Below are 18,607 nucleotides of genomic sequence, written 5' to 3'. Positions count from 1 at the left end.
TGTTTTGGTTGTGGGATGTCTCCAGATTGTCTTGTAAGGATGCTTCACTATCTCCATGGTCTCCCCCCCCCCCCCCCCCTCAGGTAATATCTTCTACCTGATGGAGTACCGGGAGATCTTCCTCACTCTGCTGCGTAAGTTTGACGAGCGGACACAGCCGCGGTCGTTCCTGCGAGACTTGGTGGAGTCCACACACCTATTCCTGCGCATGCTGGAGCGCTTCTGCAAGGGCCGCAGCAATCTCGTGGTGCAGGTGAGGCTAGTCGTCGTCTTATTAACTATGGAGTCATGTAATATTGGAACATTATTTTGTCACTTACTGTATTGTTTATTATTGACTATTTCAATTTAAAGTGCAAGGCTCACTTGAATGCAGCATAACTTTCCATAAATATTTGTATCTGGGGAAACCCTTTTTTTCTCTAAGAATGTAAATTAGCGACTTGCTACTTATGCATAATAATCAAGTAAGCTTGGCGCCACGTTTGTGTTCCCTCATGGATTGCTTTTGTAAATAAGCGTTGTCTCGCTTCACCCCTTGAGTAAATGTATTGCTTTTGTAAATAAGCGTTGTCTCGCTTCACCCCTTGAGTAAATGTATTGCTTTTGTAAATAAGTGTTGTCTTTTGTAAATAAGCGTTGTGTTGTTTCACCGCTTAATGGCGTGCGTAAATGTATTGCTTTTGTAAATAAGCGTTGTCTTGTTTCGCCGCTTGATGGCGTAGATGTATTGCTTTTGTAAATAAGCGTTGTCTTTTGTAAATAAGCGTTGTGTTGTTTCACCGCTTGAACAGAAGAAGAAGGCGAAGCGCAGGAAGAGGAGCCAGAAGAAACAGACTGTTCAGGAGAACACGCCAGAAGCGCTGGAGGAGGCCTGGCAGGTCATCACCCAGGACCTCAGAGCTGCTAGTTTCCAGGTAGATCTCCACACCCACGCCACACATACGCTATTAGAGTCAATAAAGTTGCAATGTCTGAGCTTCACTTGTTATGATCACAAGGCACAAAATCAGTACTTTTTATACGCTTGAAATATGGATTGTTTCACGAATATTCATCGGTATATTTATGTATTTACTTTTTAGTTGGAATAGTGATGTCAATTATTCTCTTCTTCATTATTGTAATGGTAAATCACACCTATCCGACTCCCTGTGTCCATGTGTATTTTATTCTTCTGGTCCATCGCATAGTTTTGAGTTCTCTTTTCTCTTTGTTTGTAGTTACCCTCCTCTCTGACAGAGGGCGCTGTGCCCTTTGATGCTGCATCAGAAACCCCGCTGGAAGAGCAGCGAACAGAGGCCATGGTTCGCATCCAGGATGCCCTGATTGGCCGCCAGGGTCCCGAAGCCCTCAGCCTGCTCCGTGCTGCCAGGTCAGAAATAGCAGATCGCTGTGTACTACGCGCTTGTTAACCACCCAATGTTTGAGAGATTTAAACGCTACTTTGGATGTGTTATTTTTGGACCTTTTCATGTTCTGAACGAACCGTCAAATGAATGTAATTTTGCTGAACAGATTTACTTTTTTAATTTGCAGTTAGCTAGCAATGTCATTAAACTGACTCTTTTTTCCCCTGCTTCCCTCATGTTTGTTATGTTGCCTTCTGTTTGTGAGCAGTTTCCTAAACATGTCTTGTTTTTATTCTCCTTGTGTTCTCCATCCGTCTCTCTCGTGTCTACTCACAGAGAGGTATGGCCAGAGGGGAGCGTGTTCGGTGCAGTGGATGTGGAACCTGAGGAGGAGCTCGACCTGCTCAAGCAGATCCTCTTTGCCAACCTGCCCAGTAAGATATCAGTCGTTTAATAGAGACCTGCAGTACACGCTTTTTTTTCTGCACATTAAAAATGAGATGTAGCCTATAGGCAAACAGTTCTGGAAATTGTTTGATATTTAAAAGGATTTGTATTCTGTTCGATTGCAAGTAGTATTTTACAGTGAATGGCTGAACAGTAAGTTTTTTTCCTCCATAACCAGGGCCAGCTGCAGTGGATAATGCCATGGAGGAGGAGGATGAGGAGGACGAAGAGGAGGAGGAGCTTGAGTCAGTGAGGGTGTCTGAGACAGAGTTCAACTTCTTGGACTTCATCAAACGGTATGTGAAAAACAGTTCAGTGACACCCAGCAGTTACATGTTTGTAGTGGTAGAAAGGGATTTGCAAATGATATGAGGGTCTTGCATTTTAAAGTCAGTATGTAAAGCACACAAAAATTGCATTCTGTTGCGTTTTGTATCCTTCTGATGATTACAGGGCTCCTATAATCACAGCTGAGATCGCTACTCAGGGTGTGTGCATATATCCTTTTAGACTGTGAGGCTCTCACTTTGCTAAGAGGGGGGTGTGGGTGCCACCGTCTTTAGACCAGGCGAGGCTCTCACCTTGCTAAAGACTAACTTCCCCTATTCGACTCTGCGAGGCTCTCGCTTGCGAAAAAAGAGGAAGTATTTATCAGTGTCGTGTCTTTTGCAAAGGCCCCTTTTCAATGGGTTTAGGATGCACGAAAGGACTGATACATGAATCAAAATCCTTAATCACGAGTTCAGGGTCAACAAGTAAATATTATACAGGAGGCTCTCCATGTATCTATTTCATGTTAACCCTATTACCTGCAATCGTGCTTGTAATTATGTGATTCTCTTGTTATAGTGGGACTGGGATATTTACTGCATAAACTAATCTGTGACAATGATTTCTAAAAGTCTTCCTCCTGTTACAAAGGCTGTCGCCTGTAACCTAGTGGTCACAGAAAGATTCATATATAACTGTTCTAGTGACAGACTTCTATGATATAGAAGACAACTGGTCAATCTTATTTGGGATTGGGAATTCAGATAATATTTTCCTCCTTGTGACGAGGGTGAATAGTTGGGGTTAAGGGGGCCTAGGTTCCTAATTGTAAGTTGTGTAACAGAGCTGGGGGAAACAGTTTCTCTTATCCCCCGAAAACATGCAACAAACTTAATCTAATTCTATTGACAGGGCCAAGTTATTCAATATGGGCTTTTCTAGGACAAATCTGTATAGCACTCATGGCATATAACAGATCTAAGTGATAATTTGTACTCCATTTTTACATACATTAGTTACTAAAAACAGATTTCCGTATCTTTGCTTGTGTGATGTGCATTTGGACCTTGTAAAGGCCCCCGAACCTTAATCTTTACAGAAACACGCCCGCTAAATAAAGTCCGGTTGGTTTTGTGACCGCATCGGTGCATAGGACCTTCCTTCCTAAATACACAGCTGAGTTCGCTACTCCAGTGTATGTCAGTGCATTGCGCAGTAAGTGTTTGCCCATTAACAGTGTCTTAGAAAGTAAGCCCTCAAACGGACAATCTTACCAGCTTCCCGCCTGGTCTCCTCTGTAGGCGTGCGCCTCTTGCAAGAAGTTCAGCATTCTCGTTGACACAGGGGAGGCAAAGAAAACTCAAAAAGGACTCTGCTGCCTTTTAACAGAATCCCTAACCAAGGGTTAGGGTTCTGACTTTAATAAAGATAAAATAATAAAAATAAAAACTTCTTGCTCTCAGTCGGCGAAGTCCAGAAGAGGTGATGGAGAGTGTGCCTCCTTCTCTGCCCCGGTCCCGGGACACTTTTTATATTTGCCCAGCTGAACCTGAATCTATCACTGGTATTACAGTCAGCTGATTGGCTATTTGTTGTTCCTCTTTCTGATAGCTACCCTCAACTCTTCATACTTAAAATACTGACACAGCACACTGATGTTGCCCATACATGGCTCTAAACTGAAACTATTAAACTTAAAACTCTAACACAGCATTCGGATGTAACCCATATATGGGCCTAAGCAGGAACTACCAAACTTACAACTCTAACACAGCATTACTCTATAAGCCTGACTAAAACACTTTAAGGGCTAAACAATTGTGCTCTAAAGGATTAAGCAAAAACACATTCTAAAGCTAAACAAAACCACACTTTAAGCTTTTAGTAAAAATACACTTCTAGTCTAAGTAAATATTCTTTTCACACCAGTTATCTATCATTGCCGCATTTGCAAATTTTTATTTGGTTTAGAGCAAGCTGGATTTAAGCATTAATATTAGACTTCTATCTAGTGAACTCTAATATGCAATCTTTTGCGTTTTCCACGGTTCACATTTTCTGCCACTTTCTACACCCTCCTCTTGAACCGTGGGAAACTGGTCTCCGTCGATCGTTGCTGGCCGCGTCGGGGTTGTTTGGTCATCTGCTCTGGGTCATGAAGACGGCGTGGGGGTCCAAATCCGCTGGGTCGGGTGTCTTGAATCTGTACTAGCCGGCCTCCTCGATGTCTCGTCTCGTGATGGGTTTGTGAGTCCTCCCGTCACGACAGCGGTGACAAGCACCAAGAAGTTTGCCATGAATACAAAAAGGGTTATTGAAAATGCAGTCTTTCCTGTAGGTCCGTATGAATTTGTGCGACCACGGAATCTACTTGGGGTTTCAGGGGTTTGCTGATTGTGCACCATCGTGCTCCAGTCTTGAATCTAGACTCTCACAGAGACTGGGAGTATGTGAGGGTCTCTGGAGAAAGGGGTTTTGTGTACTCCTTTCTACTAAAAATGAGGACTGAGTTTCGCCTCATGTACTATTTCTTTCCTTGCTCAAACGGGCATCGAATTAGGCAAGGAATTAAAGTGAGTCTGGGCATTATGTGGGCTATCAGTGCCCAATTGTCTGGGTCTCGTAGGGCCTTGACGGGGAATCTATGTAATCTATTCATGCCGTCTGTCCATAGGTAGTTCCTTTTCAGGTGTGTTACTACCGTGGTACCAGGTTCCTTTATTACGAACCTGTTGACTGGCGGGGGACTAGAAAGGTTTCTCTGATCATTGTTTGATGAGGCTCTGGCTCGTCTGCCACCTCCAACGTCTCTTCTCTCACTGTCACTGTTATGGGCTCTGTCACCATTTCGTCATGGTTCGTAGTTCCTCTATTGTCTGGGGAGTCCTGTCTAACACACTGTTTAACAGGTTGTCTTGTGCTGGTTGTATGAGATCTTCTGAGATGATGCTCCAACCTTCACTAATTATGCAATTGTCTGGGAATTACTTAAAAAATAATAATAAAAAATAAAAACATTTTAAAAAGTGACTTCACACTTGGGGATAGAGGGAGGTTGGGTCAAATTCTGGGCCTGTGCTCCAGTCAATGATTGGAAATTGGGGGTCAGTTGGGTCCAAGGTGTCTCCTGGATCTTCAAATGATTTAGTCAACGGGTTGTCGGGGGAATCTTTTTGGGACTTGTAACTTGGCTTTGCATGCCTGTCTGTCACTGTTCCTCATGTGCAATGCATCAGAGAGGCCATGGCCCCTTGGCTTGCTGAGTTAGTAACACATTTCACACTTTCAACTGCCTCAGGCTACTCACAAGTGTCTTCACTTCAAGGGAGTTTAACATTTTTTCTTTCTGGTCTGTTCTGTGTTGATGATCTGTTGCCCATTTACTGGGTCTTCTGTGATGGGGCAGCTAATTTCTGCTATAGTTGGATGTTGTTGACATGAGCAGTTTTCATCTCTGAACGGCCCTGCTCCTTTTGTCTCCAAAGTCTATGGGTCTCTAGTTATTCCCTATGCTATAAAGCTAGCACAGACGAGGGTAGTCAGGTTGACATATTGTCGGGTGCATTTTAGAATCTATGTGGCTTTGAGCTCTCCTCCTCTTACCCTTCTCTGGGCCTGAAGGACTTGTGAAAGGGGGAAGGGGGGTGAAACAAAAAAAAGGAACTTCTCTTTTCCTTGTCTGTAATTCACCATAGCCCTGTCGGGTTATCTAGTGGGGGAGGGGGTGTCATACATATAGCAAGAGAATGAGCAGACCTTGCCATCTGGGGTGGCACAACATTTTCCATACATAGCATATTCTCCAGGTAGCAGAGTCCCAGCTGGGAACGAGGGATCCCCTCATCCCAGCTGGTCGAGCCCTCCCCTGTGTCTGAGATTGACAAGTTGTCCTCGGGCAAGACACCTGGGCTTAGTGTTTGTGAGTGTTGAGTGTGTAGTCATTTTTGTAAACGTGTGAGTGAAAGATGTACCCTGCCTGTCTTTGCTAAGGTCACAACGTTATCCGTCACGTTTACTATAATATCTTCACCTTCTGTAGTGTTTTTGATACCCTGGCCTCTTGTCTGCTCTCTGTGGAGCAGAACAGGAGTGGCCGTAGGCTTTGTTTGCGGGTTGTGTATATTAGAAAATATTTATTCCCTAATATAGTGAGAGGTAGGGGCCCCGCAATGTTAGTGGAGTAGCACACCCCTCACCTTTTAACAATGATGGGGTACATTTTCCCTATGGGATGGGACGCCCTCCCTGGTTGGCGTAGTTGCTGCATTTTTCATCTTGTGAGACATGGGAGTCTTTTTTTGCGACGTCCCTTCTCTATGATTTCGGGCACTTCATGGGGTCTGTGTAACTTGACAATTCTCGTCTTGTTTAGCCGTCTACAGTAGTTCCCCTTTTTCTCGGTTGGGGTGTCTAACCGTCAGGCGAGTAAACTGTTTGGTCTAGCTCACTGAGGCACTTTTCTCTTTTCTGTTACCCCTTTTTAAGAAATTTTGAGTTATTCTTCCAACTCATCTTCTGGGGCTCTCTTGTGGGCCTTCACTAAGTCTAAACATGTGCTACCTGGGGGTACCCGAATGCTTTTGTTCACACTCAAGGCTAGGTTCATGGTCGGGTCCTGAAGTAATTCTTCTGGGAGTCCTGCATCTATACATCTCTTGAGATAGGCTGTATCTGATTGGCTTTCTACTCGTGGGGGGAGTAGGGAGAGAAGCTTTACACAGCTCATCCCTGTACCTACAATTTGGCTGCTTGAAAATATAGAGGAGTCTAACTCTGATTGGGGAGGTGCAAATGATACTGTGGAGATGGGTCGTATGATGGGTGCTGCCTGTTTTATGGGTGTCTGTGGGACATGGACATTGGCGGGTCTTAAGGGGGTTGAACTTTGTGCTTGTGATCCTTCATATTGAAGGCCACTCGGAGTTCCTCTTTGGGGGGAGGGCCTGGGTGTTCGTGGCCAGACTGTGGTTCTCTCTCGGGCTCGGCCTCTTTCTGGTGTGATTGGGATGTGATATCTTATGTCTCCCTCTCGCTCCTCCTCGCTCTCATCTGTCGAGGCGTTCTCCCCTGTGACAGGGGTGGGGAGAGTGGTGAGACTTCGGAAGGTCCCTGATGTGGCACTGGTGTGCTCTTCTGTGGCAGGGGCGGGGAGTGTTTGGGCTCAGCTCAATTTTTACATCCAGCGTCCTTGTACTACAGCAGCTACTCCTGCTGTGTGGGACAGCTGTACATTTGCCAGGTTAAGGAAGGTGCCCCTGTCTGTACCAAAGTCTAAATCCAAAACATTTCCTAGGTTCAATCTACAGTTTTGTGGGATTAGACATGCATATTGGTCGACGGAGCTGTCTTCTGCCCCTGGACTTGTGTGGCGGGCTATGGAGTTATCTGTCCATTCACCCTAGTCTCGGCTGTTTTATAACTGTTCCTTTCCTTCTAAGTACTCTTCGAATAGGTGCGGTTCCTCGTGGGTTTGCAACTTCCACTTCACTCTACGTTCTGAGCTCTCTTCAGGATACAATCAGTAACACCTATGATATGCCTTATACTCACGGATACAGTCAGCCTCTGTCAGCTTCAGTGATCGAACTTGGTTTGGCCAGTAATTATCACGCGACAAGATATGTAAGGGCCGGTACCTAATAATCCTTTTGCTTTTACTGGGTCGATTTGCGCCTGCGCTATTGTTTAACGAGACTTTCATGCGCGGTTTGTGAGCCTTTTTAGGTTTTCCCAGTGTGCGCACCACTGGGTTATCTAAACAGAAACTCTTGTGTATCGTACCCTATACACTTTTCTAGGTATGGGTTCGAGCGCTTAAGCTAGTGTGGTGACTTGTTCGTCTTACTCAATCACTGCCTACACGTTGGGCGCCATGTTGCGTTTTGTATCCTTCTGATGATTACAGGGCTCCTATAATCACAGCTGAGATCGCTACTCAGGGTGTGTGCATATATCCTTTTAGACTGTGAGGCTCTCACTTTGCTAAGAGGGGGGTGTGGGTGCCACCGTCTTTAGACCAGGCGAGGCTCTCACCTTGCTAAAGACTAACTTCCCCTATTCGACTCTGCGAGGCTCTCGCTTGCGAAAAAAGAGGAAGTATTTATCAGTGTCGTGTCTTTTGCAAAGGCCCCTTTTCAATGGGTTTAGGATGCACGAAAGGACTGATACATGAATCAAAATCCTTAATCACGAGTTCAGGGTCAACAAGTAAATATTATACAGGAGGCTCTCCATGTATCTATTTCATGTTAACCCTATTACCTGCAATCGTGCTTGTAATTATGTGATTCTCTTGTTATAGTGGGACTGGGATATTTACTGCATAAACTAATCTGTGACAATGATTTCTAAAAGTCTTCCTCCTGTTACAAAGGCTGTCGCCTGTAACCTAGTGGTCACAGAAAGATTCATATATAACTGTTCTAGTGACAGACTTCTATGATATAGAAGACAACTGGTCAATCTTATTTGGGATTGGGAATTCAGATAATATTTTCCTCCTTGTGACGAGGGTGAATAGTTGGGGTTAAGGGGGCCTAGGTTCCTAATTGTAAGTTGTGTAACAGAGCTGGGGGAAACAGTTTCTCTTATCCCCCGAAAACATGCAACAAACTTAATCTAATTCTATTGACAGGGCCAAGTTATTCAATATGGGCTTTTCTAGGACAAATCTGTATAGCACTCATGGCATATAACAGATCTAAGTGATAATTTGTACTCCATTTTTACATACATTAGTTACTAAAAACAGATTTCCGTATCTTTGCTTGTGTGATGTGCATTTGGACCTTGTAAAGGCCCCCGAACCTTAATCTTTACAGAAACACGCCCGCTAAATAAAGTCCGGTTGGTTTTGTGACCGCATCGGTGCATAGGACCTTCCTTCCTAAATACACAGCTGAGTTCGCTACTCCAGTGTATGTCAGTGCATTGCGCAGTAAGTGTTTGCCCATTAACAGTGTCTTAGAAAGTAAGCCCTCAAACGGACAATCTTACCAGCTTCCCGCCTGGTCTCCTCTGTAGGCGTGCGCCTCTTGCAAGAAGTTCAGCATTCTCGTTGACACAGGGGAGGCAAAGAAAACTCAAAAAGGACTCTGCTGCCTTTTAACAGAATCCCTAACCAAGGGTTAGGGTTCTGACTTTAATAAAGATAAAATAATAAAAATAAAAACTTCTTGCTCTCAGTCGGCGAAGTCCAGAAGAGGTGATGGAGAGTGTGCCTCCTTCTCTGCCCCGGTCCCGGGACACTTTTTATATTTGCCCAGCTGAACCTGAATCTATCACTGGTATTACAGTCAGCTGATTGGCTATTTGTTGTTCCTCTTTCTGATAGCTACCCTCAACTCTTCATACTTAAAATACTGACACAGCACACTGATGTTGCCCATACATGGCTCTAAACTGAAACTATTAAACTTAAAACTCTAACACAGCATTCGGATGTAACCCATATATGGGCCTAAGCAGGAACTACCAAACTTACAACTCTAACACAGCATTACTCTATAAGCCTGACTAAAACACTTTAAGGGCTAAACAATTGTGCTCTAAAGGATTAAGCAAAAACACATTCTAAAGCTAAACAAAACCACACTTTAAGCTTTTAGTAAAAATACACTTCTAGTCTAAGTAAATATTCTTTTCACACCAGTTATCTATCATTGCCGCATTTGCAAATTTTTATTTGGTTTAGAGCAAGCTGGATTTAAGCATTAATATTAGACTTCTATCTAGTGAACTCTAATATGCAATCTTTTGCGTTTTCCACGGTTCACATTTTCTGCCACTTTCTACAATTCCTTTTTATTTATTTATTTATTTAAATCTCAAAGCCCCTTGATCCTTAAGGTGACATTGTGCAAAAATCAGGATTCGTTCAAGAAGTCTTTAGGCAGAGTCAGCAGTCAGTCAGAATTGTCAGAGAGCTTAAGGTGACTAGTAGTCTTAAGTTTGCCCGTGTAGGCCTGCGCAAGGTCTTTGGTATTATTTGCTCTCAACGGTGCCTTCAAGGCACTACTCGCCTCAGTTTAGGGGTAGGATGAGGGTTGAGGGGGTTAGGGTAAGGAATAGGGTAAAGGTAGTGCCTTTAAGGCTGTGCTGCCTGGAAGGTGCCGTTTGGGGCAACAAAACACCTTTGAGCCCTGCGTAACCATGGTGCGTCTCCCCTCAGGTTTGCCAACCCGGCCGTGGTGCGTCCCTACATGCTGCTGCTGCGCACCTACACCCAGAACACGGCGCACACCAACCACTGCATCGCCCGCATGCTCCACCGCGTCGCCGTCGACCTCAAGATGGAGGCGCTGCTCTTCCAGCTCTCCGTCTTCTGTCTCTTCAACAAGATCCTCGGCGACCCTGCCGCCGCCGCCTATAAGGTAACCACGGCAACCAGCCGGCCAGCGGCGGGGGGTTCGTCGGCGGGCGCAGTTCCGTTGGCGGACGCGGGCTGCCCACATGTTTGTCTGTGCATGTGTGTGTGTTTGCCATCGTGTGGAATACATACTCCTCCCATTGAGTGGTAATAGATTATACAGTAGATGTCCTCAGATGTGGGCGAAGAGAGATGTTGTCGTTTATTTGAGAAACGGTCTAGACAGTAGACGTAATGCCGATTTGCGGCGTGTGGAGTGTTTATTTTTCACAACCTCTGGCTTGGGCAAAAAGACAGATGTCACCAGAATACCAGCTTGCCAGTATGGGAAAACCCATACTTTCCTTAACAACAGAGTGTCTCTAAGTTCCTTTAAATCAATAGACGGGATAGCAGTGGAATAGGTGCAGAATTTTCTCACAATTGGCTAGATATCTGGCGGCCGTGGCCGACCACTGCAGAGTAAACGTGATGAGCTAAACATCCTTCGCTGAAAGATGGCAAGGTTTTGTCCGTCTCGGAATTAGACCTCAACTTTGAAGTCCGTCACCATTCTGCCTAAAACAACTCCACCTCAGTGAAAATATTCTCATCCTCCGTGGCTCTTCCCTCTGTCCAGGAGCTGGTGACTTTCGCCAAGTTTGTCCTGAACCGCTTCTTTGGGCTGGCGGCACGGAACAACAAGGCCTATGTGGAGCTGCTGTTCTGGAAGAACGTGGGCGCTGTTCGAGAGATGACTGAAGGATACTCCAAAGATGGGTCAGTGCGTGTCTTGTGTCCATATCTGTGACCAATTTTAGTTGTTTTTTTATTTGTTGTGTCTGTTGCGCATTTCCAATGATTCAGAACTACTGGGTCTCTTATTAGTTATGATGAGTCTTGCTCATCGATGTGACCTATGTTCGCTCGTATGTACGTCTGCAGGGAGGGGGCACAGAAGAAGGTCAAGTGGACTCTGGAGGAGGACGAGGAGCTGCAGAGGCTGTATGAAGAGCACAAGGACTCGGGAGGTGAGGCCAGCGCCCAGCGGCCAGAATGAGCCTCCTCACCTTATGTGACCGCAGGAAGAGCCTGATCCACATGAATAGTAGCTTTAGCAGAGACGGTTTATAAAGCGAGACGACTCATATGAGGGTCAATTCCGGTTACCCTGTGACGTAGTGCCACTCCCATTTAGGAGGCAAACGGGAGAAATAAACCTTATCTCGGATTATGACCATTCCCTTAGCCCTACATTCAGCAATGTAAGTAACGAACCCATATTCTACAAGGCACACGTCTTTCTAACATTCCCACATTGAACTCGTATTTACCAGTGTGATAAATACATAGAAAAATAACTTTGTTCACGACCTGTCCCTCCTGACCTGACCTGTCTCCACTAATTGCGCAGGCCACCTGTTATCAACGGCACACTTCTGCTGCTTCTACACTGGTCTAAACCGATTACTCGTCACTGATCATGCCCAGATAGGAGGCGGAAGTGGGCACCATTTCATTCCATTGAAAACCCCCTTTATGATTCATCTTCCTAACTGTGCGTTCAGACCAAGACCGTCAAAAGCGTCAAGAGCGCCGGAAATCATTCATTTTCTATGGAGAGTTGGCGTTACTGGCGTCAAAAGCGTTCTGGGCGTGAGCGTGGCTTCATGAGCTTCACGGGCGTCAAAAAAAAGTTGAGCCTCAGTTAACTTTATGGTAATGAGCTATGACACGGTTCGGCGTCAACTAATCAGAATGTCAAACTCGCAGGATTGCTGCTTGTGGTTTGTTCAAATGTTTCACGTCATGGCTTTGACGCTTTCGGCGCCGAATGCACCGAACTGGGTTGAGCGTCGGGCTATGAGCTTCACCAGCGACTTTGACGCTGTTGACGGTTTTGGTCTGAACGCACAGTAACTATAAGATCTTTGGCTGTAGCGTTAGTGTAGAAATAAGACCGATAAGATAAGAGAAGATGAACTTTATTGTCCCAAAAGGGAATTTTGTCTTGGGCATTACAGTGCTGCATACAACTGCTTATCATAAAAAACACCAATTCACCCATACCACATACAGACAACAAGAATGGAATGTTGTGTCCCTAACATACTTTTAATTCTATCTATCTCTTTTGTGCTCTTTCTTTCCCTCTGTAGTTCCTGACATTGTGGAGACTCTCCTGCCATTGCTCAGCAACCCCAACCGCAATCGTCGCCAGGTTGTGACCCAAATGGTTGTCTTGGGTCTTGTGGACAGTGTTAAGGACCTGAAAAAAGAAAAGTGAGTGCGTGTGGGGAGGGTGCTTTTGTTTTCTCATTCATATTTAATCATATGCAGTGGGCTGTTTATGTCCAATGTATGAATTCAAGACTCTGAACCCCTATAGGGTTTTGTAGAAAGCAAGTCATGTGGTTAATGGAGTAGTGCCTGCCTGGTCCAGTACTGTGTGTACAATAGGTGTCATCTATTGTTTATGTGGACCGTGGGGGACATACCAGATTTGATGTCATGTATAAAGCAAAAGACTGCTGGAGAAATGTCTGGAACCACAAGTGACACAAAGCAGACGAGGGAACTGAACATTTGACCAGCGTGCTTTAATATTTGTCCTCTCTGCCTATCTCCGCTTTCTTCCTTGGCACTGCCCTGAAGGAAAGGCACACGTATTGTCTTGTGGACCGAGGACCAGGAGGAGGAGCTGCGGATGTTGTTTGAGGAGCACAGGGACTCTGATGGTGAGACCGATATGGCGTTTCTTGGTGTTCCTTGGCAACACTGCCTGGGTGGTGCTAGGGTTAGGCATGAGCTAAGGTTGGGGTTGAGGCTAGGGTAGGATTAGGTGCCTTTAAGTCGACAGTGGCAGCGCTGCCTGGAAGACGACGATGGTGGGAGTTACACCATCACCACCATTGATGATTGCAGTGTAATTGGCACGTTTTATTCATACTCACTTCACCTCGAGCTGGTGTCTGGTGAGCGTTCTGCCGCATAATGGATACCATGCATCGTCCAGGTGGATGCTACACGTTGGTAATGGTTACTTAGGTGCCTCTTTCAATGTGAAGTGCTTTAGGTCACTTGAAAATTCACCATATAGAATGCTATGTGTTGTTACTCTTTAACACTTGTTTTAGTGATTTATTTGACCATTTTAATCACTAAGCCTAAATTCATTTCTGGCCCCCATTATACCTTGCCCCTTGCTCAGGGCTGTATATGGTGTTGTAAATGTGCTCATGGTCTCACTCCCCAAATCTCGTCCCTCTGTTCCTCTCAGACATACTGGGGAACATTCTGAAGCGGTTGACGGCGAAGCGCTCTCGAGCTCGCGTGGTGGACAAGCTGCTCAGCCTGGGCCTCGTGGGCGACCGGAAGGAGCTGTACAAGAAGAGACGACGCCAGGCCCCTGGGAAGAGCGCCGGAATGGTACAGCTCTGCTCTCCGTCTGCTCCATCTAGTCTTAAGTTTTGTTTCGTTTTTTTTTATATTTATTTATTTATTTTATCCCTAGAGATTCCTCAATTTAAGACCTTTTGGAAAGCCTGAAGGCATGACTCAGCTCTTTTATACTTTTTGACATGATCTTTTATTTAAACTTTTTTTTATTATTATTATTTAGTGGGGGTTTTTTATGATCTTGTATTAAGCCATTCTGCCTCCTCCATGAAAAATTGAGATAGAGATTGCCAATGAATTCAGTCCTGTTTTTTTCTTTCCCATTCTTCTAGACTGAGGAGGACTTCTTTGCTGACCTGAGCGGGGTGCCAAGAGAGGAAGGCTTTGACAGAGATGAGGATGAGGAAGAGGAGGAGGAGTTATCTGATGAAGAGGAAGAGGAGAGTGAGAAGGAACAGCAGGTGGAGAGCAGGGTGACGCCGGTACAGAAGAAGAAAGGCAGAAGTAACAGGAGCTCGGCAGAGAAAAACGTCAACGTGGAGGCCATGGTCAGAAGCTTACAGCAGGAAGGTAAGTTAAAGGGGACTACTCTGTCCAGTCTCTAATAGTTGAAAGAATGACTGGGTACGCAGAGAGCAACTTATTGTGTGTGAATGAACGTAGCAACACTGGTTAGTTGGTTGGTTTATACTGCCATGGAACCACCTCTCAACCATTTGTGTCTCTTCACAGGCCTGTCAGGACCTCTTTTGTGGCTACAGAACTGCCTGAACAGAGCAGCAGACGATCGAGAGGAGGAAGGTACGCAGACTGCCATTTTTTTTTTTCAATAGATTTGTTTTGGTCAGTGAAATGTATGGGGGGCCCAGGAACAGAGATCTATATGAAATATTGCTGAGGTTATTTTTTTTCACTTTAAAAGTATCTTGTATCTTTGTTCACTACATTTGCCCATCACTGATTGTTACTGACCAACATTTCACATTGACTGAATACACTGTACTGACTGTATTTCCCAATAGTCACTTTTATATTTGCACCAATTTCTTTAATCACTCCTTTCTTTGGCTCTCCCAGGAGCCTTCCATGCTGTACCTCTGGTGCCCCTGACTGAGGAGAACGAGGATGCCATGGACAACCAAAGTTTCCAGAAGCTTCTGAAGAAAGTGGGCATCCGTGCCCCCGCTAATGAGCAGGTAGGTCTGAAGACCTTCTAGGAATTCCCATCACCGGGTCTTCTGTCAAACAGTATAATCCTCAATTTCCATCCATTTGTTCCTCATGTCATGGTAGACTCTGAGACTTTACAACGTGTTAATGTTTATGTCTGTAACATGTAATATGTGATGTGTTACTTGAACACTAAGGCCCGGGCTATACCGGGTCCGTGACTGAAGCCCTCCATTCGGGAGCGTAGAAATAGTTTTAAAGTTCCATTGATTACATTGTAAGCTAATTGTTGCAGCAGACGTTCTACGAACGGAGCGCTTCAGTGACGTGCCTGCCGGTGTAGCCTCCCTGTAAAGCACATGTGTAATCGGCCTGGTGTTTCCTCATTATCAGGAATCTTTCTGGAGAATCCCGATCACCATGAGTGTGTACCAGCTGAGGGGGGCAGCTGTGTCGTTGTGCCCCACGGAGGAGCCTTCAGCGGGGGCGGAGACTGCGGAGTCGCCGGAGAGGCCGGAGTCTCCGGAGCCCCAGGACGAGGCCACGTCCCACGAGCAGAGATCACAGGCCCTGAGGGCGCTGCTGCTCGCCCGCAAGAGGAAACAACCCTCCCCCGGCACCACAGGTGAGCAGGGACAGGACACACACACACACACACACACACACTCACACACACTCCCCCTCCCCCGGCACCACAGCTGAGCAGGGACAGGATACACACACACACACACACACACACACACACACACACACACACACACACACACACACACATACTCGCTCACACTCACTATCTCGCTCACACTCACTATCTCTCTATCTCCATCAATCTGTCTCTTGTGTGCTCTCTCTCTCTCTCTCCCTCTGTCTCCCACTGTTGTCTCTCTATCTCTTGCTGTCTTTCTGTCTTTTGCTCTCTCTCCCTCCTTCTGGCTATACATTAGTGTGGATCTGAAAGACTAATGTTCTGTTGTTATTGGCTTTGTCTCAGAAAAGAGTTATTTTTTTCACTTTTGTTCCGTTTTGCTGCTTACGTGTAATTCCTCACAAAATGTGAATCCATCAGTCATGCTAATCTCTTTTCTCCTCAGAATCCCCCACAGCTGAGTCTGTGTCTGGCAGTGATGAGCAGCAGTAAGAGCCTGTTCCTTTCACATTGCATGCATCTTAAGAATTTGCAGTTCAGCTGCAGTTGGTTAATTTCCAGTTTTCAGTCATGACCTCTGTGACTAACGGCCATCGTTTCTGTGGTTTCCTGCGCAGGGGAGCAGGAGCGGCCCGACCTGGTGGGAAGAGGAGCCGTGCGTTGGACAGCGATGATGATGGAGGTACTGCGCACTCACAGAATCGCTAATGATTACCATCCTTTGTTAGTACCTTGTGATCTTCCTAGCTCAACATGTAGCATGGTCCTCCATCCTTTGGTTGTTATTATGCCTTACCATACAAAATGTATTGTCAACCAGAAAGAGGCGTGCCGCTGCAAAACGGTTATTCTTGTTCTTATTTCTAGACGAGGACCCCTCTTCCAAGATGGAGGTGGGCGATGAGAGAGGGGCTGGTGATTCCGACGCCGAGGAACATTCCGCACCTGCCAAGCGTAGACGGCACCGGGTGCTGAGCGACGACGAAGAGGACTAAAACTATAGCAGTAGACTGCAGGAAGACTCGGCCGAGACGACCTCTGAACCTCACACTGCAGGAGATGGAGTGTGTGTACCGTTGGAACCACCTCTCCATTGTTTACCCAATCATTTGAAGTCTTTATGTGATGTGGCTCCAAGTCCTGGGCCTGACCACAATAGAAACTTGATTAGGTACAAACCAACCCCCCCACCCCTCTAGTGCCTGACGTAACCAATGACGATGGGTGCTTGCGAAGATTGCAGTGTCTTTTGTAATGTTGCTTTTGCGTAATTGTTTTGCGTTCTTTTTTCATGTCGCAATCTACTGCTTGGAAAACGATCATGGATTGTGTTGAGGATAACAGCAGAAACACAGAACATCCTTTTGAACATACTGCAGCTCATCCCATATTCACACAATACACACTCGAAGACTCAGGAGGGGATTCTGCTGGACCAACACTATTTATTCCTGCCATGGTGTTCTCTAGACAGGAATGTTGGTTAGGAATTTGGAGTGGTCATTTTAGTACCAGTGTTCATTCGTTTATTGGTAAATGTAAAATTTCCTTGTCATTTGTGTGTTTTCTTTTTATATCAGTGGTTCATTCTGCAAGGGAACAGATTAAAGACCTTGGATGGTGATTCCAAAGTGTGTTGTGTTACCAGGTTGGCCAATTTTACTTTAAAGATATAGTTACTTGAACAAATGAAGGTTTGGGCAGAAAATCCAACTGTACGAAGCTCTTTGTGTATTTGGCTTTTCATTTTAAGAAAGCTGTAGACCTAAAGCTTCACGAACTTCAGGTTAAGTATAGGTTCCATGTTCTGAACCTGTGCATGATAAATACATAACTAAATAAATAAAGTAAAACTATGATCGATGGCTTTGGCTTTCAATCAATATTATGCAATCCCAATACACACATGCTTGTTTTCTTTTCACTTTTTGCGCTGAATTTCACTAAAGCCCTTTCACTCATTCTCCATTTGGTCAGTGTTTAGCTAAGCATGCCTACAGCAATGGGCTGCTGTTAGAAACATGGCCTCTAGGTGGCAGTCACAGCTGACTTCCAGGTTTGCAGCAGCAGTAACATCCTCCTCCAATTTCCTGAGTTTGTTCAGGAGCTTTTGGATGTTTTGACTAGTCTGGGAACCTATAATTGAATTCTCAGATGCCAGCTCTGAGGACCTAAGGTACCTAGACCAGACAATCTGAATTTGTTTTTCTGGTTGAGTTTGCCAGTTAAGAAGACTTGATGTGCAATTTTGAATGGGGGAATGAATATACTTTAAACCTTATGATGGATAGATTAGTTCTATATCAAGTCATATAGAATAATACAGTATGTGTACAGAAAGTTGAAATGTCTCAAACTTCAAACTTTGAATCTTGTCTTCATTTCATGTCTGGAAGAACACAAAGAAATAGCCTAATACAAACAACTTGGGGGGGAAAAAAACTTTTTTTATTTCAATAAATACTTGCTTACCCAGACTAAATAAATATCACAGTTTAGCATTGGTTGGAATTAGTCACTACCAATTGGTGTGGCCTATACAAACAGATTAATTTCTTTCTGAGGTTCCAGTCAATTTCATGAAGTTTAAACAGTAAAGACCGTGAACTACAGTAAGACTTGGTCAGTGTCCAGAAGGCCTCGGCCTTCAGCTTCATTCTGTGAGTCATGGGAGTGGGCAATGAAGTGAGGGTGGATGTGGAGGATAAGGTGAGAGAAGCTGCCAGACAAAAAGAAGGGGGTTGGGTTGTGTCTGATAAAAAGGTCCTCCTTTTCTGTTTACAATTATGGCTGGTACTCCCACCTCTTTCCCCAGCTGTGGTGGGGTGGTCTCTCCCAAACCTCCACATCTGGACCACGTTAACCACTTCCTGTCGCCGATGTCCGGTGAGCCGCATGTCCCACAATCCCGCTCCCGCAAGGGGTGAGCCTGAGTGGGGAAGCACAGGAGTGGTCAGGGTCTGTGAAAACATAAAC

At 45.2% G+C, this 18,607-nt stretch overlaps 1 protein-coding gene across 3 annotated transcripts in view; it reads left to right on the top strand.

The window, feature by feature from the left end:
• timeless (timeless circadian clock) overlaps nucleotides 1–17,490 on the top strand; it is a 28,751-nt gene extending 11,261 nt beyond the window's left edge. For all 3 annotated transcript variants that reach the window (XM_062545964.1, XM_062545963.1, XM_062545965.1), the window contains exons 14-31: nucleotides 84–253; nucleotides 795–917; nucleotides 1,224–1,375; nucleotides 1,689–1,786; nucleotides 1,978–2,095; nucleotides 10,240–10,441; nucleotides 11,057–11,196; nucleotides 11,362–11,447; nucleotides 12,576–12,699; nucleotides 13,072–13,154; nucleotides 13,697–13,845; nucleotides 14,148–14,385; nucleotides 14,548–14,616; nucleotides 14,893–15,011; nucleotides 15,379–15,610; nucleotides 16,077–16,119; nucleotides 16,249–16,313; nucleotides 16,499–17,490. In XM_062545964.1, coding sequence (XP_062401948.1) covers nucleotides 84–253; nucleotides 795–917; nucleotides 1,224–1,375; nucleotides 1,689–1,786; nucleotides 1,978–2,095; nucleotides 10,240–10,441; nucleotides 11,057–11,196; nucleotides 11,362–11,447; nucleotides 12,576–12,699; nucleotides 13,072–13,154; nucleotides 13,697–13,845; nucleotides 14,148–14,385; nucleotides 14,548–14,616; nucleotides 14,893–15,011; nucleotides 15,379–15,610; nucleotides 16,077–16,119; nucleotides 16,249–16,313; nucleotides 16,499–16,626 — 2,339 coding nt within the window. In that variant the 3' untranslated portion in view covers nucleotides 16,627–17,490. The remainder of the gene's footprint in view (nucleotides 1–83; nucleotides 254–794; nucleotides 918–1,223; nucleotides 1,376–1,688; nucleotides 1,787–1,977; nucleotides 2,096–10,239; nucleotides 10,442–11,056; nucleotides 11,197–11,361; nucleotides 11,448–12,575; nucleotides 12,700–13,071; nucleotides 13,155–13,696; nucleotides 13,846–14,147; nucleotides 14,386–14,547; nucleotides 14,617–14,892; nucleotides 15,012–15,378; nucleotides 15,611–16,076; nucleotides 16,120–16,248; nucleotides 16,314–16,498) is intronic.
• Nucleotides 17,491–18,607: the final 1,117 nt, after the last annotated feature.

The sequence above is a fragment of the Sardina pilchardus genome, chromosome 9, assembly GCF_963854185.1.
Source record: "Sardina pilchardus chromosome 9, fSarPil1.1, whole genome shotgun sequence".
NCBI classification, from domain to species: domain Eukaryota; kingdom Metazoa; phylum Chordata; class Actinopteri; order Clupeiformes; family Clupeidae; genus Sardina; species Sardina pilchardus.
Note: the sequence above shows the minus strand (reverse complement) of the source record. Positions and strands in the feature narration are given on the sequence as shown.